Raw genomic sequence first — 27,739 nt, forward strand, 5'->3', positions numbered from 1 at the left:
TGAGCCCAGTGCCTGACACAGTTACCAAGTTATGGTTAGGGGCTATGGTCGCTAAGACGTTACACCCTTTGGGGAACCTGACTCGGAAGGCTCTGTTTGGAAAGCAGGCAGCCTGATGAGAATCATGACAAATGCAATTTACATGTTCATAGGAATACGACGAGTATGCCAGATCTACAATGCTATTCCGTGCTAGTGACAACGCCGACGCCGTATGATGAGCGAGAAAAACTCCCGTGTATGCAGTCAGCCAAGACAGAAAAACTCCCAAAGCCTCGCCTGGCCCTTGGCCTCCTCTTACTCGGGCTTCCCCCAGCCACCGCCGCCGGGCGTGTTGATCTGGATCCGCTCGCCGGGCCGGAGGTTGACGACGGCCTGGCCGCAGAGGTTGATGCGGTCGTAGCCGCCCTCGCCGTTGAGCCGGAAGAGGTAGTTCTTGCCCGTGGCGCCGGGCTCGCCGCCCTCCATGCCGTAGGGCGCGTAGACGCGCCGCTCGCTGAGGATGCTCGACTTGAGCGGGATGCGCGCCTCGACCTCGCGCGTGATGCCGTCGCCGCCGCGCCAGCGGCCCCGCCCGCCCGTGCCGCGGTTGATCGAGTGCTGGCGCACGACGACCTGCGTGCGCTTCTCGATGACCTCGGCGTCGGTGATGCGCGTGTTGGTCGAGTGCACGTGCACGGCCGACTCGCCGTGCCACCCGGGGCCCGCGCCCGCGCCGCCGCCGATGGACTCGCCGTAGTTCCAGCCCTTCTCGATCTCGCCCGTCGCCGGGTTGCGGCCGCCCATGCCCCAGCCCAAGGGGCTGGCGCAGCCCTGGAAGGCGGCGACGCGCTTGAAGGCGCGGAGGATGACGTCGATGACGCGCTGCGAGGCCGTGGTGGAGCCGCAGATGGCGACGGCGGAGGTCGGGTTCAGGATGGAGCCCTTGGGCACGCGGATCTCGATGGGCGTCAGGCAGCCCTGGTTGAGCGGGATCTCGAGGTCGATGAGGCAGCGCACCGAGTAGATGACGGCCGAGTGCGTGATGGAGATGGGGCAGTTGATGTTGCCCCAGATCTGCTCGCCCGTGCCGGCAAAGTCAAAGACCGCAGATCCGGTCTCCGGGTCGATGGTGACCTTGAGCTTGAGCGCGGTGCCGTTGTCAAAGTAGTCGACCGAGGACAGGCCGTCGGGATACTGCTTGGCCAGGCCCTTGAGGAACTCGCGGACGGTGAGCTCGGCATTGGCCTGGATTCCCTTCATGTACTTGTGGACCACTGGGAGAGTGAACTCGTCGCATAGCTTCTGCAGCAGCAGGTTACCACGCTGATTGGCCGAAATCTGAGCCTTGAGATCGGAGAGGTTGTCCTGAATACGGCGGGTCGGGCTGCAGCCAGGGAAGGTCCCGGCCTTGTCGAAAGCAGCGCGGACCTCCTCCTCGAGGAACTCGCCGCCGCTGACGATCTTCATGGTCTTGATGTTGATGCCTTCCTCCCACAGCTCCTTGGAGTCGGGCATCATAGAGGTAATACCCTTGCCACCTAGCAATCCGTTAGTAGATGAGTCCAGCTAGAAGTCAATGCAAAGGACTTACCAATATCGGTATGATGACCACGGCTAGCCGTGTAGAAAGCAATCTCGCCATCAACGAAGAAGGGGGTGACGACGGTAATGTCGGGAAGATGGGTGCCTCCCCACTCGGGATGGTTGGTCATGACAACGTCACCGGGTGCAAGCTTGCCCAGCCAGTAGTTATGTTGCGACTGGATGGCCATCTGCATACTGCCCAAGTGAATGGGGATATGCGGCGCGTTGGCGACAAGCTGGCCGTCGGGGGAGAAGATGGCGCAGGAGAAGTCGAGCCGTTCCCTGATACTAGTAGAGATGGACGTCCTCTGCAGGGTGTTGCCCATCTGCTCGGCGATGGACATGAAGCGATGCGCAAAGACGGAAAGCTGGATGTGGCTGAAGGAGTCGCTGGCGGCGGCCTTGGCTACAGCAGAGTGATCGACCTTTTCAATCACAACATGGTTGGACAGGATGTAGGCGCGGAAACGGGGCTCGACGACGATAGTCTGTGTAGCATCGAGGATGAGGGCTGGGCCATCGAGAACGGTGCCCTTGGGCACGTCGGCAAGGCGAAAGATGCGGGCGTCTTGCCAAGCGCCGTCAACGTATACCTTTTGTTGTTCGGTAGTGGTGGCAGGGGTCCCGGTAGCCTTGACACTGAGCAGCTCCTTGGTGGGAGCCTCCTCCTTAACGGTCACACCCGCGCTGCCGGTACCGCGGACCTGGATAGAGTCGATGACGATGTTTCGGCCGAGGACAAAGGCAAACTCGCGCAGGTGCTCGGCAACAAAGGCCTCACCGTAATCCTCATCGGCAGGTCGCGATATGGAGAGGTTAGTATCGGTACCGAAATACCGCAGGCTGAGGGACTCGTCGAATTTAAGAGACTTTTCGTTGGCGCCTTGGGAGACGAGCTCGTCACGGACCGCCTTGCGTAGTACCTCGAGGCGCTCACGGAGACGCGGAAGCTCCTCAAGGGACCAGTTGCCGGCATAAGGCTCCGAAGTGTCGTACTGCAGTTGTGATTGAGAGATACCATAGGCGGACAGCAACGAGGACCACTTGTGAATGACGATGCGGTTGATGCCAAGCTTATCAGCAATAGAGCAAGCGTGCTGCCCTCCAGCACCGCCAAAGCTGACAAGGTTGTGCTTCTCGGGAGCATAGCCACGGGCTTCAGTTGCGTTCCTGATAGGTCGGCTCATAGCCTCGTTGGCAACGTTGAGGAACCCTAGTGCAACCTCCTCGGGGGTGAGGTTTTGGGAAGTCTGCGAGTTGAACTCTTCGGTGATCTCCTTGAACTTGACCTTGACGATCTCTACATCGAGAGGCTCGTCGGCGTTCTTGCCAAAGATGGCAGGGAAGGAAGAAAGGTCAAGACGGCCAAGGAAGAGGTTGGCGTCGGTAACGGTCAGGGGCCCGCCGTTCCTGTAACTAGCGGGGCCAGGGTAGGCACCTGCACTCTCCGGGCCGACGACAAGCAGGCCGTTGCGGGCGAAGAGGATGGAGCCACCGCCGGCAGCAACGGTCTGGATGTTGAGCATGGGGACGGTAATGGAGCGGTCGGCGATGCGGGACTCGGTGAGGTAGTCGTACTTGCCGTCGAAGCGGGAGACGTCGGTGCTGGTGCCGCCCATGTCGAAGCCGATGAGGGCGGTACCCTCCTCCTCGTCGTAGCAGGCCTTGGCGATGCCCACCACGCCGCCGGCGGGACCGCTAAGCAGGGCCTCGTTGCCCCGGAACTTGTGCGCCTGCTTCAGGCCGCCGTCGGAGCACATGAACTCGACGCGGCGCGGCAGCTGCGCGAAGCCGGACTCGAAGTTCTCGACGTACCGCCGGATGACGGGGTACAGGTAGGCCTCGGAGCAGACGGACTGGCTGCGGCGCAGGTACTTGATGACGGGGCTGGTCTCGTGCGACGTGGTCACGTAGCGGAAGCCGACGTCGCGGGCGACGGCGGCGACGGCCTCCTCGTGGTCCGGGTAGAGGTATGAGTGGATGAAGGCGATGGCGACGGAGGTGTAGCCCTCGTCGCGGAGGGCCTGCAGCTGGGCGCGGACCTCGCCCTCGTCGGGCTTCTTCAGGACGCGCACGATCTCACCGCTCTTGGTGCGGACGAGGGCGGGATCGGTCAGCTCGGCGGTCTTGTCCATGGGATAGGGGTTGAGGTCGTAGTCTTCGACGGTGATGCGCTCGTCGACCTCGATGACCTTGTCGTGCAGCGCCTCGGCCTTCTTGACGTCCAGGGCGAAGAGCTTGGGGCGGGTCTGGTCGCCGATAACGCAGACATCCTTGAACCCCTTGGTGGCCACAAAGGCGAACTTCTCGCCTTTGTGTTCGAGTAGCGTGTTGGTTGCGACGGTGGTGCCTATCCTGCATGATGCTGGAAAGGGAGAAGACGTTTTGTTAGGTGCTGTGCCGCATCGTGGCTCTCTGATATCCGAGCCGAGGCAACTTACCTATGCGGGAGCCATCGAGCTTTTCTCCTACAGGAATAGAGCGTTCCTCGGCAATCTCCAGCACTCTCCTGATCGCCTCTGTGGGAGCATCTGAGTAGTTGTTTGGGTCCTCAGACAGAAGCTTGAAGACGAGGTCGTCGCGGCCCTCGATCTTCGCGATCACATCACAGAAGGTGCCGCCCCGGTCGATGGAGATGGAGATATCCGGGAGAGCCTTGGGCGACTCTGGCGGGTTACCAATGAAAGGAGCCATGGCGCTGTCGAGTCAGTGGGCTCGGTGGTCCTGACTTTGTGGCTTGGGCCGTGACAGGATCCAGATGCTCCTTCTCCTCTTACCAGGGACTCGAAGGGGAGACGAAGCCCCGAGAATAAATAAGGTCTAGGATCTCGACAGCCATCTGAAGATATTCGCAGTCCTTCCTCAAGTCTCGCCATCCACCCCGCTGGCACCCGAGACTGTGTCGCAATACGCCCGAGTGCTGGAGCTACGTGGGGCGACTGGAATCTGTCGAAGATGTGGAGATCGAGATGGGCGTGTTAGTCCGGTGATCATTGGCCAGTAGGCGCAGTGGCCGACCGAAATTCCCGCTTTGGGGCCCCGACGGGAGAGTGTCCTGCGAGCCTAATGGGGGAATTCGCTGTCAGTGGCCACCCCCGAGGACCCGAGGAGAGGCCTGCATTTCGCCATCTGGCGCTAGCAGAGGCAGATTGCTACTTGATACAGATCCCGCATCGATGAGATCACGACACCCTGGGGTGGGCGTCGCCACAATGTCCGGTATCGCGGACAAGAACCCGCCAATGCTTATTTGAATCTTTTTCGCTGCTTTTATCGCCAAATACGACGGTATCTTGATGGGGAAATCGCAGACATGCCGATAAGGTGCCCAGTAACGTGATGAAACGGGGAAGTCGGCCACACATATCGCGCATCCTTGCCGACGCCGACAAGATGCCCCGAGTTGGTGATAATCCGGTCGCAAGGACGGCCGATACATCGCGCATGTGTCCGATATGGTACCATTGAACAATAGGTCCGTCGCTCGAGAGGCCGGCATGCCGGGACAAGGCCGTCTGGACTGTGAGAATGGGCATTGTGGTCTTCGGTCTTCGCTAGCCATGGCCTGATTAAGGGAGAGGCTATTGATGATCACCATCGCGAGACAAGTAGAGGTGTAATTGAATGTTGCTATGCAGAACCTTCTCCTGACGGTGATAGATTGCAAGTTCAGGGCATCCGTCGAAGGGGGCTTTCCCCCGGTGCCCGGTGCAGTATAAAACGCAATGTTCCGGCTGCAAACCGCACTTGGAAGCCCCACGGGGAACCGTTTGAAGAGACGGAATGTGGGCAGACGGCATTGGAAATGACATGCAGTTAGCTCCACGCTGCTACAGTTCTCTCCGGCTTGGTCTGTGAGCTCTACAAGTACTAGTGCCGGTGCTGCCCCGAAGAGCGAGGTCAGAGCCTTGCCGACCGACCATGGTCTCCAGCCTCCACGAGTCTCACTTGCCTGCTCCCAACCCGCGTGTACAATTTCGTATCTCTATGTCTGTCCACTCCAAGTTCATCTTCCATGATCAAGAGATACAGAGTAGTCAAGATAGCCTTTCTGCAGTCGGCAGAATGTCCGATGCGAGCATTTTTTATCACAATAATTACTCCTTTGGGAATGGGTGTCCCCAAGAAACATGTCAATGGGTAGCACTCACGGGATGGAACCAGGGTACGGGATTGCGGCTTGGCCACCGCCAAACCCGGCAAGGCGGGAATGCTTACTGAGGGCGTCGACAGAGATTCAGTGGGGTTCTGGTGGCAGAAGCTTGTCCAAGCTTGTCCTTTACATCCATCTGTGAGAGAATCCGTATCGCGGCATCCCCTTCATGAAGTCCCGTCAACTGTTCATGCCCCAGCTTGACTTCCTCTCAATTGTTCGCGAGTGTACAGCCAGTCGAAACCAAATCAAAGCCCCAGAAGTGCCGTCCGCCTTTGCTTGCCCCTTGAGCACGCACAGCAAGGGAGAGAGAGCGCAGACACCCGCATTCCACGCGGCATTCATCAGTCAGAGTCAGAGTTCTCCCCCACGCGAGCTGGCCTGACACGAGCATAAAAGTTACATGAGAAATGACAGCGACCCCAGCAGGACCCTAGCACGCTCACCCTTGCGAAAAACGGGCCCTCATCAGCCGTGATGCAGCGCTAAGTTCATGCAGTCGGCCCAGAGTGCCCAGCAGGGCCTGGAGACATTGCTGCTTCTGGCATGGCCTGTCAGGGTTTAGCAGCAGAGACCGGTGATTCCGTAGGTGCAGTAGCCTGCCGCCACGGCGCCACTCTCGCGCGCCGTACTGGGTAGGTAGGTATGCGGTGCAGCCAACAATGGCTCGAATGGGTTCCCACTCCCACACCCTTCACACCTTCACCTCCCAACACGAACAAGCACGAATCACCACACAAGCTTATCTGCGGCGGAGAGGGGATTTGTGGGGATTCCCTCTCGCTAGGTGTGTAGTGCCCGTCCGTCCTGGGTCCCATCCTGCTGGAGACTTGACTTTTTCCATGGGGAGGGCAGCCAGAATGGCGAACTGGTGATCTTGTTTCTTTGACCATCCTGCCTGGCCGGGCGTACACCTCTGACCGGGCCCTTTAAGTTATCCTGGTACTCCCTCTCGCTATCAGGGGACACACGGGGCCTGCTTCGTTTCTTTAAAAGAAGCTCAAGGTCGTGCACGTACACAGTCCCAGAGCTGAGAGGACAAGGCTTCACATCCCTCATCCTCCCTCGATCCTACTGCGGTCCACCCATTCTGTTGTGGTGATCTGCGCCCGTCCCCGCCCCTTTTCTCGTCTTTATTCCATCTCTTGGGTCCTGGGCCTCACTCACCTTGGCTCACCACCCCCCCAAGAGACAACAACGACAAACTTGCCGCGCGCACAACATCACGCAAGGTCCTTTCTCTGAAGATGGCAGACCGGCCTCTTCCCGCGGCCTACGACGAGGCGGCGGCGGCCAAGAACGAGATGCAGGTCGACGAGCCCAAGCCCAGGTCCGTCGACGACGCCGACACGTCCGAGGGCGGCGACCACCGGCCCAAGAAGGACACGCTCAAGCGCAAGATCCTGCGCGTGATCTGGGACTCGCTCGACAAGTCGCCCGAGGAGCGCAGGTTCGTCGCCAAGGCGGACTGGTGGATCATGACCTACGTCTGCGTCGCCTACTTTGTCAAGTATCTCGACCAGACCAACGTAAGTACTTTTTCCCTGCTTCTCGTCCGTCCACGGTTTCCTGTATTGTGTTTGGCAGGTCATGTCATGTCACACATATCAGGGGGGGACTGGAAAGCGTGTGGGCTAATATTGAGGTATCACCAACAAAAAGATTGTCAACGCCTACGTCTCGGGCATGAAGGAAGACCTGGGCATGAGCGGCAACGACTACAACTACCTGCAGACCATGTTCACGGTCGGCTACTGCCTGGGCAACCTGCCGTCGCAGCTCATCATGACCAAGGTGCGGCCGTCGGTCTGGCTGCCCAGCCTGGAGCTGATCTGGTCGGTGCTGGTGATGGTCATGGCGTCGGTCAAGAACGTGCAGGGCATGTACGCGCTGCGCTTCTTCATCGGCATGCTCGAGGCCTCGGCCTACCCGGGCATCATCACGCTGCTGGGCAACTGGTACACGCCGCAGGAGCTGGGCAAGCGGTCGTCCATCTTCATCGCGTCGTCGGCCGTGGCGCAGATGTTCTCGGGCTACCTGCAGGCGGGGCTGTACCACGGCATGGACGGCAAGCACGGGCTGGCGGCGTGGCAGTGGCTCTTCATCTTCGACGGCATCATCGGCATCCCCATCTCGATCCTCGGCTTCTTCGCCATCCCGGACAGCCCGTTCACGTCCAAGGCGCGGTGGCTCAACGAGTCGGACCGGGCGATGGCGCAGCAGCGCATGGAGCGGGTGGGCCGCAAGCCGCCCAAGAAGCTGACGTGGGGCGTGATCCGCGACATCGCGACGTCGTGGCCGGTGTACCTGTTCAGCATCCCGTTCGCGTGCCAGCTGCTGGGCAACCGGATCTACAACTACTTCACCATCTACCTCAAGAGCACGAAGCGGTACAGCGTCGAGCAGGTCAACCTGATCCCGACGGGCGGGTTCGGGATCCAGGTGGTGACGGCGCTGCTGTGGGCCTGGCTGTCGGACGCGACGCAGAGCCGGGTGTGGGTCATCTGCCTGGCGGCGTCGCTGTCGATGCTCGGCTGCATCATCCTGTCCGTCTACCCGGAGCACAACCACTCGGCCATGATGGCGGGCTGGTTCCTGACGTACTGCCAGATGGGCGCGTCGGCGCTCATGCTCAGCATGGTCAACGAGCTGCTGTCCTTCTCGACGGAGCAGCGGCTCGTCGTCATCGGCGTCATCGAGACGTTCGGCTTCGTCATGAACGCCTGGGTCATCCTGCTGGCCTACGACAGCGGGCAGGCGCCCAAGTTCAAGGTCGGCTACGAGATGGCGACCATGTTCTTCGCGCTCGAGGCCATCTTCATCCTCATCATCGGCTACTGCGCCAAGCGGTGGAAGCCCGGCCCCAAGCACCAGGTCGTCGACGAGTGAAGCACAGACAGACACACACACGGCGGCGGCGGCGGCGGCAGGGGATGTGAGCTCACCGTACGCTGGCTGCCGAGACGAGCTGGGATGGTTGCGGGTGTGAGTGGAGAGAGGAGGTGTGTTTCTCGAACACTTGGCTAGTTAGTGGCGGTTCTGTGTCAGTCGTGCATTGGCACGGCGTGGCATTCTGCTTCCTTCTTTTCTTGTCCTTCAGCGTAGCCTGTTCTGGATTTTTGGATAATTATTCCCCCTCCTTTGGATGGACGGTACAAAGCGATCACTGGGATACGATTTATTATGGTAAAATGATAATACTCACCTCGATATGGGGATATGGAGGGACTGATGGCCTCAGAGGAACGACTTCTAGATTAGAATCATCTACGAATACAGCGTTTTCTTCGCCAGACAGCAGTCACATGCGATTGGTCTTTGGTGGAACTCACAGGGGCCTCCATTCACAAGAAAAAATCACTCGTGCCTTCGTTATCACCATTTGATAGGACAGCATCCCCTTTCTTTGTCCCCTGTCCAAGCTGCGGGTGGCCCAGCAATCGATCCATGGATGCAGGATATGCAGGATGGACGGCACGGACACACGGTACGGTATTTGATTTCTTGGTCGCCGGCCACGCGCGATGGAACATTACATGTTCGTGCATGTACAGAGGCTTGCATGGAGGAGCACGACACGAGCGCCGCCGCTAAAAACATGGCATCAACGCCACTAGCCGGGACGGATGATTTACGCGAAACTTGGGCGAAAGAAGAATCCATCAATTGCCGTGCTGGCCAAGGACGGTGGACCGCAGGAGGACAGACTACACAGACTCCATTGTCTGTGGGCAGATTTGTGTCTGATCCGTCCTCGGTTCTAGTCGTGAATCTCCCGCGACCGCCGCTCTCGACTCGAACGATCTTCCCTAGCGCTGAACCTTGTTTTGCCTTCTTGCCTTCTTGTCCGTCCATCAATGATCAATGATCAATCATCTTTCACACGTTTTTCAATCCTGCCGCGTCTGCCCAGCCCAGAGAGAGAGGAGGCTCCGGGCTCTTGGGTGCCCGCGACTTCTCCGAGGCATTGCAGCCCATTGCAACCCGAGCTGGACCCTGATTGGCACCGATGGCACCTTCGCCCGCCTGACGGCCCCCAAATCACGCCGAGGGCCATCGCTGTACGACCCCCTTTTGGCAAGAGATTCCAGGTTTCAAGGGTGCTGAAAATCCATCCCCGGCCCCCCCCTGGGCGGGCTCCAGTACAGGCCCCACTCGCCGCCTGTTCCGGGGACGCTATGCTGGAAGAAACACCTGTTGACCTGAATTAAAACGGAAAACAGTGAGGCTGGCTGGCTGGCTGGCTGGCCCTTTTGGCTCGTGATTGGAATTGGATCCCACCACCGCCAACCGCCAAACAGGAGCGAGATAGAGGCACGGCATCCCCGCATTTTCACAATCCACAATCCAGTTCCCTTCTTTTCCCACTGCCGGGGACGCGCTCCCTTTTTGCTTTGACGCAAAGGTCAGACACACACACACACACATCCGCTCCTAGCCCGGCGGCACTGACCAGCGAGCGATGGAGACACCAATGAAAAACTAAAAGTCTTGTCTCCTTCGTCTCTCACCCGCCGCCCCAACACGCCTCCTCCATCTCCTCCTCCCCTCTCTCTCCACTGATTTTTCCCAATGCCGGAGAAAACCCCGACGACACTATTGATCTCGTCCACCAACTGGCCGCACTTGTCTGACCGCACACGCCCGCCCGCGCGTGTCTCATCGGACACTGCCAACAGGAGAGGCTTTGCTTTGCTTTTTTAGTGGTCCGTCGCTGGATCTTGCCGAACCGGGTCCCCCTTTGCTCCCCGAGCTTGGCTTCCTTTCCCCGAGCTTCCTTGGCCCCCTTCCTTACCTCGGCCTTGGCCCGACTCCCGCCTGCCGGCACCGCACCGCACCGCACCGCGCTCCCCAAGGGTCTCCGTCTTTGTTGGGGACCTGTCCGTGAGTGAGTGAGCGAGCGAGCGAGCGGGTGCAGTTCGCACAACCAGGCAGTGAGGCTAGGCCCCTGGGCCGTGGTGCATCGCCAGCCCGAACCGAGCCATGGAGTCGCACATGGACCGGTTCCGGGTCCGCCTCCCGTCTGCCGTCAGCACACACTCCAACACCTCTTCCTCCTCCGCACAAGGGGCGGGTGCCACGGCGGCGGCGGCGGCGGCGGGCACGGCGCCCCCGTCATCGACCTCGGCGCCGCACACCAACCCCGCCGGCACCCCGCTGCGGACGCCCAAGGCAGGCTCCGCCGAGGGCAGCCCGGCGATCCCTCCGCCGCCGCCCTCGGCCGGCAGGATCATCGCCTGCGACCGCTGCCGCCACTTCAAGAAGAAGTGCAGCAAGACGCCGCCCGAGTGCACCACCTGCGCCGCCGCGGGGCTCAAGTGCTCCCTCGCCACCGTCACGCCCGCCAGCACCTCGGAGCTGCGCGCCCGCCTCGCCTGGGTCGAGAGCTTCATCAACCAGCGCCACCTGCTCGGCAAGGACCAGTCCATCCAGCAGCTGCCCACCGGCACCGACCTCGGCGAGATCGCCGACAGGTCCGGCGCCGTCGCGGCCGCGGCCATGGGTCCCTCCCCCTCGGCGGCCGGGTCGGCCGGGGCGCACAGCCACGACTCGCCGACGCTTTCCTTCCGGTCGAGGGGCGGCCGGCGCCTGGACGACGACTCGAGCATGGGCGACGCCAACAGCCCCAACGGCCCGCCCGTCAAGCGCAAGCGGCTCGAGAGCCTGAGCGCGTCGGGCGACAGGCCCTCTGACGACGCTGTCCTGCACGTGCTGCCCGAGAGGCCCGAGGAGCAGACGGGCCGCACCTTTGTCGATGCCTACTTTAGGGATGTGAATCGCGCGTATCCCTTTGTGGACAGGAACCGGATCCTCGCTACGCTAGAGGCCGAGGGCGGGCGCGTCTTCTCGATGAAGGAGCGCGACGCCGACTCCATCATCGTCTACCTGGTCATGGCCATCGGATACACGACCCTGCAGCGCGCGGGGCAGGTCTCGCCCAACATGGACCTGACCTTTGAGGTCGAGTACAAGGAGGTGCTCTCCGAGTGTCTGATTGAAGAGACCTTCGACACGGTACAAATCCTACTGCTGCTGGCCATCTACTCAATCTCCGACCCGCGGGGCTTCTCCACCAGGCCCATCGTCGACATGCTCGCTCGCCAAGCCATACGGCTGGGCCTGACGCAGCGCGACCTAGCGGACAAGGGCCTGACGCCGACGGAGATCGAGCGCAACCACCGCCTCTTCTGGAGCATATACGTGCTCGACCGCATGGTGGCCGCGTCGGCGGGCATGCCCGTGGCGCTCAACGACGCCAACATGAACGTGCCGCTGCCGGGCATCATGGTCGAGGAGTTCTCGTCGCCCGACTGCAACGAGACCATGTCGATGCTGCAGGTCGCGCGCCACATCATCCAGCTGCGCAAGCTCGAGGACAAGGTCATCCACCAGGTGCACCTGCGCGAGCGCGCGAGCATCTCGTCCCTGACGCACTCGGACCGCCGGTCCATCGTCACCGTCCTGCGCACCGAGATCGAGGACTGGTACAGCAACGGCTGCCTGCTGCGGTCGTCCGAGGTCGACAACGTGCGGATCCACATCCGCATCTCGTGGCTCGCCGCCCGCTACTACAACCTGCTGCTGCTGCTCTACTACCCTTCCCACTTCAACCCGACCTCGTCCCTGATCTCCAAGGGCGAGCTGCTCTCCATCACGCAGAAGCACGTCCAGTCCAACGCCGTGCGCTTCCAGCACCGCCAGCTGCCGCTCAACCACATCACCCTCTGCCGCCTGCTCCACGTCTGCATGATCTTCCTGCACTGCTTCCTGTATACTATGCAGCAGCAGCAGCAGCCTGGCGGCGGCGGAGGGGGAGGAGGGGGAGACCAGGCCCCGCCGCTGCCGATCGCCGGCATGCGCGAGGAGGTCGACATCACGGCGGACATGATGGAGGCCTACGCGCCGCACTACACGCAGGCCCACCGCGCCACGGCCATCATGCGGCAGCTCTCGTCCATCATCGCCTCGTCGACGGCCGCGGCCGCGGCAGCGCAGCAGCAGCAGCAGCACCCACCGCCCACGTCGTCGTCCACCATGTACGACCCGACGGGCCGGTACCCCTCGACCACCTCGTCGTCGTCTGTGTCGGCGGCGGCGGCGGCGGCGGTACCGTCGTCCGCCACCGGAGCGGGGGCAGGGGCGGCGCGCCCCCCCGTCGTGCTGCTGCTGACGGACCCCGAGCGCGCGTGGGTGCACGCCATGCGCGCCGGCCTCGCCGAGGTGACGGAGCACGTGCTGGGCCGCGGGAGCGTGTTCCGCATCGTGCTCGACGAGGGCGACGAGCTGACGCCCGGCGGGTGCGGGACCGGGGGCGGGCTGGACAGGTCTTCTATCCCCAACGGGCCGCTCACGACGGCGCCGCCTGGTTCCGCCGGGCAGGGGGGGTCGAGGGCGGTGTCTGCATCGGCGTCGGCGTCGATGGTCCCTCAGCAGCAGCATCCTGTTGCGCCGCAGCCGTTGCCTGCGGCGGGTATGCCGGCGCCTATGCAGCAGCAGCAGCAGCAGCAGCATTTGCCGCCTCCCCCCAGCAATGGGGGTGGGCCGGGGCATCATCACCTCCAACACCCACACCAGCACCACCGTCCGCATCATCATCAGCAACAGCACCAGCACCAGCACCAGCATCACCCGTCGATGGGCATGGCGCAGCCGCAGGACATGGGCCACAGCAACCACCAGTACTTCAACGGCGGGAAGGACGACCTCGAGTACGCCATGATCCAGGCGGGCGATGGCGACGGGACTACTACTAGCAACGGGGGCGGGGGTGCCGCCGCCGCCGCCGCCGCCGCCGCTGCCGGGGGCAAGAAGGTCTCGATTATGGACTTTTTATGACGGTAGGGGTAGTTCAGTCAGTCAGTCCAAGACTGGTTTGTGTCTTTTTTTTCGTGTTCATGTAAATACCCACCCCTTTTTGTTTCTTTATGGATTGTCTCTATGGTATTATAAAAAGCGATGGATATGGTAATTGGGTTTCAGACGCAGGCAGGCACTTTTTTTCTTTGGTTCAAACACTTATTTGTCTTGGAGGAGGACTTTTTACACGCGCGTGTGGAGGGGGGCTCTGAAAAGGTTTGAGCGAGAGCGGCGGGCTTTTGTGTGTATTTTTGCTTGGTGGGCATTTTTAAATTTTTGGGTATCATGGGGCGTTTGGAAAAGATAGTGTGGGTTTTTTGATAGATGTGTGTTGTGTGAGAATATGAGATGCATTTGAACATACCTTATGGTCAAGATGTTGCCGTGCTGTGCTGATGAAGGTTCGTCTGCTTGGCTTCAGCTCCCTCGCCCAGGTTGTGTGTCAAGCATTACTGCACTGGCAGCCATGCACATCATTTCCTCATCCAGCTTTCTTACATCGAGCAGGGACCAAAAAGAATTAATACACATTCTGAATCCCGATTCCCACCTTTAAAACGTGGTCGAGACCAGCAAAAGATGGAAGGTTGCTTGAAATTCGGCCCAAAAAAAAGAGGGGAGAGAAGAAAACCGTGGTTTTGTCTCGAGCGCGGTGCGATTCGAACACACAATCTTTTGAGCCGAAATCAAACGCCTTACCATTAGGCCACGCGCCCAGTAGGATAGTAGTATCTCGGCGCTATTTTGGTTTATGCGTCTAATTTGCAAGTGGACTCAGTGGGGTTCTCCTCGAGGTACAGCCTAGGTAGTGTCACGGGTGCCAGATGAATGGTAAAGACTACTGGAATGTGAAGCCTTGTGCCTGTCAGAAACGGCAGTCCAAACCAGCACACACGCGGTCTAGGAAGAGCTTGTACGCCAAGCGCATTTAGGTTCCCGAGGTACCTAGGCAAGGAACATCAACGGCTACCTGTCAATATGGTATCGTGCTGGCAAGTGGGTGTGTTGAATCCCCGAGGTTTGCAGAGTTGACTCACCAAGGTTGAAGATATGCGCCAAAGATGTCTAAGAAAACAGAGTCTCTCATGCATAGATTGCACAGTATCCCCAGCTTTCTACGAAGCTTCCACGCAAGGCGCACCGCGCCCAAGTCGGGGCCAGGCACAATTGGTCGTGACGCAAGAAAGACGAAACGGACACACTGCTGCAAGCAATATAGCAAAACAGGGGAAGACTTCGCCACGGCGAGAGCGTTGTTGATCCCTACGTGAAGCTGCCAGCACTCGGACTGCGCCCCCCTCGGGCCCGGCCTTTGCCTCAGCCCCCCGAGCTGAACACCTCGTGCCACACCCGGTCGAGCAGACGCTGCGCACCCTCGATATTTGTGAGAAGCTGTTTTTCCTGTAGCGGATGGCTCTAAAACGTATCACCCATATTTTCTTGAATTTCGATTCACACTGCAAAATGTTGACAACATGATAAAGGCGATCCCGCTATTACCCATCCAACGTTCGTGGACAATCAAGTCTTTCCTGTCACGGTCACTTTATTTCAATGTTTACAAGTCGCAACTTGGGGGTTCCTTCCGTAAGCAGCTCAATGGCACGGCCACACAGAGTGTAGATCAATTTGCAGTCTGACGTGGGATAAGTCCCGGAGGCTGTATGTGGTTGTATTACAGCGCCAGGTTAAGGATCTGATCAATAACCTTAACTTCCCTGCATATATGATATTTGACAGTATCAACTCCGCCCCCCACTCTAACAAAGACCCTCTTTGCACTTGGGCTTCGTGACGTAGTTGAAGGTCAGCTGGCCGTACTTGACGTCGTTCTTCTCCTTGTCGAGCGGCGCGCTGCCGCAGACCTTGCAGCCGTGGTCGACGATCCTCTGCGCCAGGGCCTTGACCTGCTTGCCCGTCATGCTGTCGACGCTCTGCACGAAGGCGCAGATCTCGCCCCCGAGCCGCGGCAGGCCGGGGATCCAGGGCGCCGTGCCGCCCGCCGACGGGTCGCACGCTATGTGGTCGCCCTTCTTGAACGTCTTGTCGTCGGGCGCCCCGTTGATGCTGTTGCGCAGGTTCTCCGCCACCAGGTGGTCGCCCGTCGGGCACATGCCGCTGCCGCGGCAGTTGATGCCAAGCCCCTGGGACGAGCCCGCGAAGAGGCCCAGAAGGGCTGCTACGGAGAGGAAGTGGGCTTGGGTAAGATGCATCGTTGCTGAGCGTGTAATTAGCCGGTGCTTTGATGTGGAATGTGTTTGATGGCGAGACGGTTAAGAAACCGAAACTGGAGTTTGCAGATGCAGAGTGCGGTGGATAGGCAGATGTATATGAGATGACCCGGCGCCTCGGACTTATTGCTCATAGGGGGGATATGGCATTGTTATATACTACTTTGGCCATGCTTCTTGTGACATTCTGAAGGGCTGCAGCGGTCTATGAGATGGACAGGGCTTTCTAAAATTAACTTGCCTTCGCGATCTGCACTCCCGAGACTGGCTTCCGAGTTGTACTGCCGCTTTAGACACTCAACTCGCTCGGAATCTATTCCAGGTAACCTTGAAGCCACATTAACAGTCAAGCACCTCGCCGCCAGGTCGTGGCTCCCTTTGGCAAATATCCTCGCTACGAATGGAATGTGGCAGCGGACGGCCGTTTCAGATTGAACCGCCAGGCCGCCCCCAAAATCCGCCGCCCCCAAGACCTCCGTCTAATAATAACCTTGTGCTACGATAGACTGCAATGCAAGTCAACGTATCGACAAGGAAGACGCATTGGAGAGGAAGCATATTTGAGTTCTCATGTTCTCATGTTCTCATGTCACACGACAGCAACAGGCCTGCCCTCGGGCCTATGATGACAAGCCGAGCCCCCTCAGCACCGGCCGATCTAATTATATTCCCATTGGTTTCATCTCATAGTCTCTGGCCTATAGATAACAAGCATATCATCAAGTTCCTCGGACTCGGCCGGTCTATTTATAATTTCCGCTGATTTCATCTCGTAGCCTCTGCTCCCAGCTCAATATTTAAGCAGTCGGACGGTACGAACTTGTCCCCCGAATCGAGAAAGTGCATCCACACAGAAGCAACACAATAACCTAGAATCAGAACTACTAAACTCAAGTAAGAAAAGAACCCAGATGCAAGGAGTCCTCCGTGCCCCATCATCGGCTGTCTCTAACATAGATCCATAGTCACGCTGTCATAACCAGAAACCATGGCTGTCACCACTTTCTCATCCCGAGCCCTCGCGATCATCATGCTGGTCCTCAGCGTCGCGTCTGCCGTCCAGGGGCTGGGGATCAACTGCCGAGGCAGCGGCATGTGCACGCCCTTCATCAACGGCGGCGCGACGGGCAACGAGGCCAAGGTGCTGTCGGACTGGATCCAGGGCATCGAGGCCGAGGGGTACAAGCCGCCCCAGATCCAGGCCAACCGCATCTACAAGACGGGCGAGCAGATCGCGTGCTACGAGCGCTCGCACATCTGCGCCTTCCTGCAGAACACGGGCGACAAGGGCGGCTCCGGCGCCGACGTCCGCCGGCTCGCCCCGCTGATCCCCAAGCACGGCTGCAAGATCTGCGGCAGCGTGCCGACCCACTACCCCGACTCCAACAACGTCAAGGACGGCCAGCTGACCTTCAACTACGTCACCAAGATCTGCGGGAACGGGATCTGCTAGCTGAAGCTCTGTGCCAGCCTCCTCCGGTGCTTAGCCTTGTCAACTAGCGACGATGCTTCTCTGTTCCGCTGGTGGCTAGTCAGCTTCGCACCAGATAGGCCACAGAACAAGGGTTTGAGCAGACTGATAGCACAGATAGCCTATTACTTCTTGTGGGTTTGAGGAGTGCTGCTAAGAGGACTTGGTAGAGTTGAACTTAGGGAGGTCTTTGTGGGCTTCTCTCCCAAGGCCCTGAGCAAAGGTTCCGTCATACTTTGTGGCTAGAGTCTATGCAGGCTAGTCTTCAGCTTGAATTATTAGCATGAGTCAACAGTGAAGTATAGCAAAACGTTCAGAGAAACCATATCTATGCTGGTATCGTCCACATCATGTGTTTTTATGTACCACTTGATGATTGAAGGGATACCTGACAAACCGCCGTACTTCGAGGTGGGCAACTTGGAAGACTACGAAGTACAGCCACTGGAAAAGATTTTCTTGTAAAATTTAAAGCTAGACGCGAGGTGTGCTAATGAGCTTTCTGGCTTGCCAGGTTGTTGGGCTTGCCTAACTCCTACCCACTACTACCCAACCTTCTCGCCCTGCTTTTCATCTTGCCATTCTGAGTGGTTGTCGAGGTGCATGCGACCTGCATGAAACACTTTCGACTCCGCCCCAATTCATGCAGGGTCGTGGCCTGCTCCTTGTAGCCTAGATTATTATATCGCTCATGCCCAGCGAACCCAAAAGTATGGTGATTCGAGCCTCTATCATCAATCCATCTGCTCGATACTGTTCTCCTTCTCTTCGCTCTCCACTGCCAATATCGCCATGGATGTCGCCGGTACCGTGGTCGGCATTCTTTCTCTGGGTATTCAGGTGACCAAAGGCCTGATTGACTTTTACTCTGCCTGCAAAGAGCAACAGTCAGATATCGCCGATACACAGCTGAAACTCAATCGGCTCTTAGGCCTGCTACATGAGGTTGACGGCTTGACGAAGCGCAAATTTCCCGCCGAAGAACAGCCATTGGTCGATAACATCACAAAACAGATCGAGCAATGTGGGTTCTTCGTGGAGAAGCTCAAGCGCAAAGCAGAGAAATTCCAAAGCCAGCCCGCCGACGACATTCGGTCAATCGCTTGCACGGCAGCTTACCGCTTGGCTTATCCTTTCCGGCAGAGCACGTTACAGAAGCTCGACGAGAACATCGAAGAGATCATTTCTCACCTGTCGCTGGGCGTGCAGCTCTTGACACAGAGAAGGGTCCATCAGATACATGACAGTGTCGCAGAGCACACCCGACTCCTCGAACTGATTCGAGCGGAAGAAATCTCGACGTCCGTACACTCCTGGTTGAACGCCCAAGACGCCACTGTCGACTACAACAGAGCTTGCAATGCATCCCATCCCGGTACTGGATTGTGGTTTATCAACAGTGCAGCATACTCAAGTTGGCTTCAGGGTCCCTCTTCATTCCTCTGGCTCAATGGCTTTGCTGGATGCGGTAAGACAGTGCTATGTTCAACAATCATACGGCACACGTTCCAGCATCGGCAGTCAAATCAAAATGTCGGCCTTGCGTTCTTTTTCTTCTCTTTCAGTGATAAGGGTAAACAGGATAGTTCCGCTATGCTTAGAGCTGTGGTCCAACAACTCGCAAGTCAGTTGAGAGATGGGGAGGGGATTCTCGATGGCATTAGGAAGAGATGCCATTCAGGAGAACCACCCATTGAAGTTCTCATTGATGCTTTGAATTTGTTGGCGCGCTCATTCAGCCGCGTCTACATTCTCCTGGACGCTCTGGATGAAAGTCCTCGCGATGAGCATCGGCAAGAGTTGCTTGATACTCTGCACATGGCGTGGAGGCGATTGCCACCCACGGCTCATTGGATGGTCACAAGCCGGGATGAGATCGATATCCGGGAGATGTTGACTGATTCATTTCGGCTCGCATCTCACACCATTATCACCCTGCGAAACGACAGCATCGATGTAGACATCCAAGCCTATATACAGGGCTATCTCAAGAACAATCGTGGAATGCGGAAATTGGAAGAACATCATGCCATCATAGAGCAGGTTTTAACACAGCGAGCCCAGGGCGTGTAAGTGCTCCCTGTCTGGGGATGTCAATCTACCCTTACTAATTGATCCTAGTTTTCGCTGGGTCGACTGCCAACTCGCAACAATTGCATCCGGGGCTGGGAGCAAACAGAAACTCCAAAACCTGTTGGAATCTCTCCCACGAAGCCTGGATGAGACGTACGAGCAGATGTTGGCGAGGATTCATCCAGAATCCACAAAAGACGCTATCCGTATTCTCAAAACGCTGTGCTGTGCCACAAGGCCTCTAAAGGTCGCGGAACTCATTGACGCAGTTGCAATCGATTTGGAAACCCACCCGCCAAGGTTGAATCCAGATGCCCGGCTCTTTAATGCAGATGAAATACTCCGCATCTGCCCAGGCTTCATTGAAATCTACGAGGTCGAGACGAGAAGAAGGAAAGTCGACACCTGTTGGTATAGTACTATTACACCAGCCGTTCCATTGTCGGTATTTTTCGAGAACGAGAAAACGTGGGGCGACGGCGATATGTCGGATTCAATCCTCACTCAGCACGTTCGTCTAGCCCACTTCTCCATCCAGGAGTATCTAGAATCTGAACGCGCGCTGTCCCAGTTTCGAGTAGAACGGGCAGAAGCACATACGGAAATGTCAGGCGCCTGTCTCTCGTATTTACTGGAAAGTCCTATCAATCCTTACATACATAACCCTATCGACGAGTACATCCATCGCATCAAGGGTGACGACAAACGCGATAGAAAAAATGCTAAGTTCCCCTGGGACTTCATTAAGAACTGTCCAGGGGAATATCCCCTTCTCCGCTATGCCTCGACTGAGTGGCTCGAACATTACCAACTTGGAAGAAGGGATTCTCTTCCTCTCAAATCGCTGGTGCTTCAACTATTCCTAAGCCCGAAGGCTACGTTCGACAACTGGTTGAAAACCATATACCAATTCGATCAGAAGTACCCAGGTAGATGGAGAACAGATTGGCAGGGAGGGAATCGCCTGCACATTGCTGTGCTCTATAACTTGGATGTGGACCTGATGGCGAAGATAATTCAGGAGATGCCTGACTCAGTGATTGATAGCGACACACTAGTCACAGAAGCGGACCAAGTTGAACGGACTCCGCTGGAGGAGGTCTGCTACCAGAATAACGAAGCGGCAGTTCGTTTACTTCTAAATGAGGGTGCCGGCATACGTCGAACCTCCTGGTGGCGTCCAACGGGTACACTTGAAACGGCGTCTGCTTATGGGAATGAGATAATCGTACAAATCTTGCTTAGCCACGGTACCCACGATACCTCGAGCGTCAACAAGGCACTCCAAGAAGCCTCAAAGAGAGGCCATGAGAAGGTTGTGCAAACTCTGCTTGACCACAGGGCCGGCGATGTCAAGAATCTCAACAAAGCACTTCGCCAGGCTTGAGAAGATAGCCATCATCGGAAGAGTAGTTAATTGATCCACGATGGCAAATGTGTCTTTATCCTTGGGAACCGTCATAGTGTCCTTGGAACACAGGTATTATGTTCGTTGTGTCTTTTCGACTGAGCCTAATTTACAGTGAAACCTCGCTTGTACCTAGACAGGTAGACCGAGCACCAATGTATAGATAGAGGACTGCGTAGATGCTACTTATTTACTGCCCCAATGATATCAACAGAGAACTGAACAGCGCCAAGTCCGACCATAAGCATTATAAAGCTCCTGTTCAGACATGGCGTTTATGATATTATTGAAGTAGCTTGGTATGCTTTCACGAGAGGCTGTTAGATGATTGTGTAGATTGTGCTGGAGTCATGGCACCGCAGATGTCAAGAAAGTAACTACTTGAATACGCTTCAGAGAAAGGGCCTATAAGGGGAGTCCGACCATTTCTTAAAGGATACACCCCAGAAATATTTCTACCACATCTCGAAGCTATCGTGAATCTCACAAAGAATCCTAGATCTTTCCTGATTGTTTGCGCATAGTATTTGTTGGGGGAATGTAAAAGAGAAAAGTTAGTATTTCATTGAGAACAAATGCACACAGTATCTGGAGATGGGGACACTGGAGCAAACCAATGAAGAATATCAAGTTATGGCTTTCAGAGAGCAATGTTTGAGAGGTGCAACTTTGGCGGCTGGGTTTCGCTCACCAAAAGGAGGAAAGCCACAGGGCTAGGTGCGTTCGGAAGGGGCATGCAGTGCACTGCAGGCTGGCATTCTGGTGCGATGTCGGGTGCGACGAATGGCAGCACCCACTGTTGCAGCCGTATTCGCTTAACGTCTATCGAGGGGCGCGAGGCGAGCGCCATCTAGTTACTTGTACTTGTAATGGCGAGACCCGGTTATCGAGTGCATCGATGAATGACCTGTCAAGGAATTGCAGATGCTGGGATGGCTACTGGGATGCTGGGATGAATCCGGCTTCCGCGATGTCCCGTTCTGGGGTGCTTCGGGCTCAGCGGGGTGTCCACAGTGGGCTCTTTTGGGCAATGGGCTCTGGAGTCAGGGTCCACCGGCGGTGATTGGACCAATTTCAGTTTGCTTGACAGGTCCATGGGGACATGACAGAAGGAGAAATGGCAAGCTGTGAACAGAGGTTTTGCAGATCTTGCTGGAAGAATGCGTCGTTGCTTCAGCCTAGAGATGATAACATCAGATCGACGTCGGCAGGTGTTCGTCATAGGGCTCCTTTATCGTCTTTTATCGAAAGCTTACTCCGTAGTCGAGCTGTGGATGCCAATGTTGAGCATCGTCATGGGGATGCAATCCATGCAATAGAGTTGCACTTAATGCCTTGGTGCAAATGCTGTTCCCCTCATCGCGGTCCGAAAAGGGAACAGGCGCATCCAGTCTGCATTGCCTTAGGCTGTACCGACCGTGGCCGTCGGCAGGTTGGGCCAGTCGGAGCGGTGGCGTTCCTGTCTTTCTGCGACGATGTGCCGCCTGCATTCCCGTTGGTGCAAAATGGCTGCACCCATCCATCATCTGGTTCTTTCCCCTCCGCAACGATCCATTTCAGACCGAGCGTTGAGTTGTTTTTCTTTTGGCGAGTCACTTGGACGGACGCAGCACACACACCTCACCTGCATCTGCATGCCCGATGAAGGGGGGTTGAGACCAGTGAGCTCACAGGCTTGGGAGCAGAGGCATATCTTTCGAATCTTGTTGCAGCCACTTTCATTTCTTTCTCTTTCTTTCCTCCTCTGCAACAACACTACTCTTGATCTCTATGAAATAAAACAAAGCATCGTTGCCAGCATCATCATCAGACATCATCAAATCGCAGAAAACACTGAGACATCGTCACCCACCACCACCACCACACCAGACCCCTGGACGAATCAGCACTCCACCCACTCACCCCGGGCGCCAACACCCTGACTAAGGCTGCTGGCTAGTGGTCCCTCCCGTGCGCATCCCTGCCATCCCTGCCTGGACGGGCAGCCTGTGCACTGGCACGACTGGCTTGTGCAGCCATTCCGCGCTGCGGCAGTGGCACAAATCGACAGGGGAGTGGAGCGCTGGAGCAAATCCTGAGCTTCCCCATCTCGGAATCCCAGCTTGGGGCGACCCAAATTCTGGTCCCGCCCTGCTAGAAGCCCTTTTTTTTTTTTTTTTAGTGCCAGGGTCACGCAGCTGCGCTGGTTTTTTCTCCCATTCTCTGCTTTCCCCGACATTACATTGGTCTGGGTCTGACTACTAGGCGGGCGCACGGCTAAAGCACGATTTTTTTTTCTTTCCACTTCTCCATCTGCGACACCGCCAAAAGCAAGAACTCCAACGGGGCTGGCTGGCAAAACCTGACAACACACACACACGCGCGCGCACGCACTCTCTCTCATCCATCCTCCACACCTCTTTCTTTGCGACAGACCTGCGCATCCAGCCGCCTCTTCCTTTCTCTTCCACACTCGCACCGCACCCTCGATGCGACCGCCGCGACCCGACTTCTCGCTATTCTTTTGATTCTCCAAGGCTGTTGGTCTGTCGCGCGCGCCGCTCCAGAGTATCCACCTTTGATCGGCCAGCACAAGTCGCGGCGCGTGGTTCGCTGAGTTTTGGTTGGGTGGAGGAGCCGCAAGGCGAAGCTCAAGCCCCCCAAGGCTGCAGAATCTTGGATCCCTCGTCATTGTTTTTGGAGCTAAAAACTCGGCATGATGGATCCAAGACATCAACCACAACCACAACCACCGCCCTCTCATCCGCCATCTCACCATCATCCCTTTTCCTCATCGCGCGGCGCCGCCTCTCCCCTCTTCAGCCGCTCGCCGTTTCCCCCAGCTGCCACCTCCGCGCCGACCTCGTCGCATGCGCCCCAGCAGCAACATCAGCCACAACAACCGTCGGCAAATCGTCCTCCCTACGCCGATCATCAGCGACGCCTCTCCGACACTTCCTACTATCCTCCCTCGCGATCCTACACCTCCGACCCGACCTCACACACCCCCTCCAGCCATTCGCGACACCCCAGCTCATCGTCACTACCGCCCTCCGCATCGATAAGCCGGCCGATGCCGCCCCCTGGCTCTCCTCCCCAACCCGGCCAAGGCCCAGGAGGTCACACCATGGGCGGGTATGGGCTGCCACCTCCGCGACCCCCTCCTGTGTCCGTCGGACCGCCGTCGGCCTTTCCCTCAGGTCGCGAACTCCCGGCGCTGAGCTCTCTACCCAGGACTGGAAGCTCGGGGAGCTCCATGTCAATATCGTCTATGCTTGGAGGACCACCGCCTCCATCCAGGGAACCCTCTGCGCCATATCCTCCGCCTAGTACGTCCGCCGGGGGCCATGGTCCGGGTTACGGTCCACCCGTGCACGCCTCTCCTCGCCTGCATAACACCGATTACCCTGCCTTCCGCCGACCTCACACTCCCGATCAGCGACCGTACGATGCTAGAGATCCGCGCGTCAGTGCGAATGCCGCATCGCCGCCACAGGCAATGTACGGCACGCCCGAAGTACAGAGATATGGCACACCGCAGGGCTATGGCCAGCGCGGGCCTCCTCCGATGAGCGCAGCCGACCAGGCGAGAGAGCAACAGGCCAGGATGGCCGCGTCCATGCCTCCTCGACCCAACAGCCAGCCCAAGTCCTTCAGCAGCGGACCTCCCCCTCCGCGACACGTCGACATGGGCCGCCCAGGCCCTCCCGAGGGTGTGTACGGTCGACGGGAAGAATACCCACCATCTACAGAATACAACCCAGAACGACCAGGTCGTGCACTCAAATACGAAGAACCGCGCTACATGACGGAGCGGGAGCGTCAGGAGCGCGAATTCGAGCTGCGTGACAGAGAGATGAGAGATCGCGCCATCTCGGGCGGTGAGCAGAGTCGTCCGCCACAGGCGATGCACCAACAACCCGAGTACCTTCAGCGCGGCCAGCCGCCTGCATATCCACGGAACGAGCGGGAACCTACTTGGCAGCGTCCTCCGTACGAGCACTCGAGACCTTACGATTCTGCTGGCCCGCAGCCACGCCATCCCGACTACCCTCCCTCCTCTACGTCGAATTACCCCGGCCACCCCACGTATTCGCAGCCTCCTGCCGACCGGTATCCTCCTCCAGGCCCTCCGCCACCGCATCAGGGCATGCCTCCCTCAGGTCCTCCACCCGTTCAGCCCTACGACTCGCCCGAGCGTCAGCGCTACGGTCTGCCGCCCCAACACCAGCAGCCACCGCGTGGCCGCATGATGGATGACGCACCCCCTCCGCCGTCTGTTGCATATAGTGCAGCTTCTTCCTTGTACGACGCGTCGCGGGGCAGGCCGATGGAGGAAGGCCCTGCTCCGCCGGGCCAACCGAACCGACTCCTGGGCATCCAGGAGATGAACAGGAAGGGCCGCATCTCTCCGTTGCCGCAGGCCGTTCAGGGCGCCCAACCCCAGATCTCGGGTCCAGCCGGTGAGCCGGGCATCAAGAGCGAGTTTGGCCGCATGTTTGCTGGGATTGGAAGCGGTGTCAGCATGGGTATTTCTAGTCCGGTGGCCGCCGGAGCACAACTCGCTTTTGCTGCTGGCGGAGGAGCTCGTCGAGAGGATGGTGAAGGACCCCCTCAAGATGCCGCCCCAGAGACAAATGCCAAGGGCCAGAACGGCCGTGGGAAGAGGAGGAAGCTCAAGGACGAGGATGGCAAGGGTGACGATGACAGCACGGGCAGGCTCACCCCTGTGGGTGGCCGCACAAAGCGCAACAAGACTCATGCTCACCACCATCATCAGTACGTGGTTTACCCGCTTGCAGTGTTTCGAGACTATGCTAACTTGTCCAGTAGCCACCATCATCATCACCACCATCATCCCGAACAGACCTCCTCTCCCGGCCTCACTCCGTTCAAGAACGTCAAAGGATCGACACCTATTCCTTCGCCAACCGGCTTTGGCAAGGATGTCGCGCCTCCCCACCACCATCACCATCACCATGCCGCTCCCCGCTCGACGCCACAGACGAAGGCACCGCCGCCGCAACCTGCACCGGTCATGCCTGTGCCCAAGCTCTCAATCAGCTCAAGGACGGTACTCGACAGCGTCGCCAATCGACCTCGCCACCACTTGGGAGATTGCCTCTACGAGACCAAGCTCAAGACGGCGCGCCACTGCGACCCCAAGACGGGCAGGCCGCCACGATACCCTTACAAGACTACACCGAAGCCGCTGCCCTGGAATTTGATCAACGGTAAGGAGAACTGTACCCTGACCGTCAAGATCAGCAAGGTGCACCTCACGGCCGCCGCGCGCGAGGAGATCACCGAGCGCAGGGCCGTCTGGGGCACCGATGTTTATACCGATGACTCGGACGTCATTGCCGCTTGTATACATGCGGGTTGGATACGGGGCGAGTGGTCCGAGGACGTGGATGTCGACATGCTGGGGCTCGACGACATGGAGCACACGGCTGTTAACGGCAACGGCAAGAAGGGCAACAAGAGCAGCAGCAACGAGCAGCAGCCGATCCCGGAGGTGCTCACCGAGCCGCCCAAGTCCGGGCCGACGCCGATCCCCGTGGACAAGGACCTGCACGTGACGGTGCTGATCCTGCCGGTGCTGGACAAGTACGCCTCGACGACGCGGTTCGGCCTGCGCAGCCGCGAGTGGGGCAGCGCGCAGGGCCGCGGGGACCCGCTGCACAAGACGCACGACGGCCTCAGCTTCATGGTCACGGGGATCCGGTGGGTGACCAACGGGGCCGGCGCGCAGTCGCGGCTGCGGGGCCGGGCGCGGCGGGAGCGGATCCGGCTCGCGCTGCGGGAGGTCGAGGTCTCGACAGACGTGGAGCCCGGGCGGTTTGCCGACGTTGTCGTCTCTGAGAGCCGGAGCGTGCTTGTGCGACCGAACCCGAATCCGAGGAAGAGGGCTGCTGCGTCTATTTCGGGAGGTGGTGGTGATGGGAAGGAGGGGCTGAGGGAGGGGAGCGAGGGGGATAAGGAGAATCGGCCTGTCGATGGGGCGTTTGGTTCTGCTGCTCCTGCGGTGGCGGTTGAGCCGGAGAAAGCGGAGGTGGTTGATAAGACCATTGAGAAGGAGGCGGAGAAGGGTGATGGGAATGTCAAGGGTGCTGAGGAGGTGGAGGACGAGGCGAAGAAGGCTGAGCAGGAACCGAAGGATACGTCTGGTGAGAAGGCGGCCGAGTTGGAGAGTGCTGCTGCGACGACAACAGACAAAAACAAGGCGGTGGATGACAAGAAGGGAGACGGAAACAGGGAGGACGAACCGCCTGCCGCTACCGCCTCGACGACTGAGGGCACTGATGCCCCTGCCAAGGACGCTGCTCCCGCTGCCGAGAAGACGGAGGAGGAGCAAACGGATGTCACGATGAAGGAGTAGTAGGTTGTGGCCGACCCGGCAGGGACAATGTGTTTCCTCCACTCATGACGACAGTGTTTTTGTTGTTTTTGAAGCATATCGTTATTTCTGGTTTTTATTGATACCATGCCGTACTATATCGCTGCTGCACTGCACCCACCGTGGTGGTGTGGCGCGGGAAGATGGGGAAGTGGGAGGGGAGACAGCAAACTGCGAAGCGTCCGTCGTTTCTTTCGAGTGTGTGTGTGTGTCTTGCGGAGAATTTGCATGCGACACACCAGACCGACCAGCCTGGCGATGTATATAGTTGTTGATGTTGAAGGAGTAGGTTGTTTATGGGGGATAGGGAATGAGAATACTTGATCATGGCATATTTATTACTTTACACGTGAAGCTTGCACTCTGCCTTCCTTTGGATGCTATTCCGCGTCCCTGGCCGAGTCGCCAGCCCATGTCGTTTTTACCTAGAGCCCATTGCACCAGACAAACCTCCCGAAAACTACGGCCTCGATAGCCATTTTCTCCACAATCTCTAGAGACCGACAAGACGCGTATCCGTCCTGACATGTTAGATATTTCCGGGCTTGCTAGCAGTACTCCGCGCCACACAGTTGCGGGATCGAGGCAACCCTCGTCCAAC

The 27,739-nt window shown here is 58.1% G+C and overlaps 7 protein-coding genes across 7 annotated transcripts; 5 read left to right on the plus strand and 2 right to left on the minus strand.

Moving 5' to 3' along the window:
- Positions 1 to 297: 297 nt before the first annotated feature.
- E0L32_006056 (uncharacterized protein) lies at positions 298 to 4,260 on the minus strand (the record flags this gene model as incomplete). The annotated part of the gene is made up of 3 exons (XM_031140647.1): positions 298 to 1,520; positions 1,574 to 3,877; positions 4,008 to 4,260. The coding sequence occupies 3 exons, from the start codon at positions 4,258 to 4,260 to the stop codon at positions 298 to 300; spliced, it is 3,780 nt and encodes a 1,259-aa protein (XP_030995296.1).
- A 2,706-nt stretch (positions 4,261 to 6,966) lies between these two features.
- Positions 6,967 to 8,608, plus strand: E0L32_006057 (uncharacterized protein; the record flags this gene model as incomplete). The annotated part of the gene is made up of 2 exons (XM_031140648.1): positions 6,967 to 7,248; positions 7,382 to 8,608. The coding sequence occupies 2 exons, from the start codon at positions 6,967 to 6,969 to the stop codon at positions 8,606 to 8,608; spliced, it is 1,509 nt and encodes a 502-aa protein (XP_030995297.1).
- Positions 8,609 to 10,702: 2,094 nt separating this feature from the next.
- Positions 10,703 to 13,555, plus strand: E0L32_006058 (uncharacterized protein; the record flags this gene model as incomplete). Its single annotated transcript, XM_031140649.1, has 1 exon — positions 10,703 to 13,555. One exon carries the CDS (start codon positions 10,703 to 10,705, stop codon positions 13,553 to 13,555), a length of 2,853 nt encoding a protein of 950 aa, XP_030995298.1.
- Positions 13,556 to 15,336: 1,781 nt separating this feature from the next.
- Positions 15,337 to 15,789, minus strand: E0L32_006059 (uncharacterized protein; the record flags this gene model as incomplete). Its single annotated transcript, XM_031140650.1, has 1 exon — positions 15,337 to 15,789. The coding sequence occupies one exon, from the start codon at positions 15,787 to 15,789 to the stop codon at positions 15,337 to 15,339; it is 453 nt and encodes a 150-aa protein (XP_030995299.1).
- A 1,006-nt stretch (positions 15,790 to 16,795) lies between these two features.
- Positions 16,796 to 17,260, plus strand: E0L32_006060 (uncharacterized protein; the record flags this gene model as incomplete). Its single annotated transcript, XM_031140651.1, has 1 exon — positions 16,796 to 17,260. One exon carries the CDS (start codon positions 16,796 to 16,798, stop codon positions 17,258 to 17,260), a length of 465 nt encoding a protein of 154 aa, XP_030995300.1.
- Positions 17,261 to 18,070: 810 nt separating this feature from the next.
- E0L32_006061 (uncharacterized protein) lies at positions 18,071 to 20,738 on the plus strand (the record flags this gene model as incomplete). Its single annotated transcript, XM_031140652.1, has 2 exons — positions 18,071 to 19,347; positions 19,400 to 20,738. 2 exons carry the CDS (start codon positions 18,071 to 18,073, stop codon positions 20,736 to 20,738), a joined length of 2,616 nt encoding a protein of 871 aa, XP_030995301.1.
- A 2,719-nt stretch (positions 20,739 to 23,457) lies between these two features.
- Positions 23,458 to 27,120, plus strand: E0L32_006062 (uncharacterized protein; the record flags this gene model as incomplete). Its single annotated transcript, XM_031140653.1, has 2 exons — positions 23,458 to 25,517; positions 25,569 to 27,120. The coding sequence occupies 2 exons, from the start codon at positions 23,458 to 23,460 to the stop codon at positions 27,118 to 27,120; spliced, it is 3,612 nt and encodes a 1,203-aa protein (XP_030995302.1).
- Positions 27,121 to 27,739: the final 619 nt, after the last annotated feature.

Source organism: Thyridium curvatum (assembly GCF_004353045.1).
Source record: "Thyridium curvatum strain D216 chromosome Unknown NODE_33_length_396248_cov_80.180210, whole genome shotgun sequence".
Taxonomy (NCBI): domain Eukaryota; kingdom Fungi; phylum Ascomycota; class Sordariomycetes; order Thyridiales; family Thyridiaceae; genus Thyridium; species Thyridium curvatum.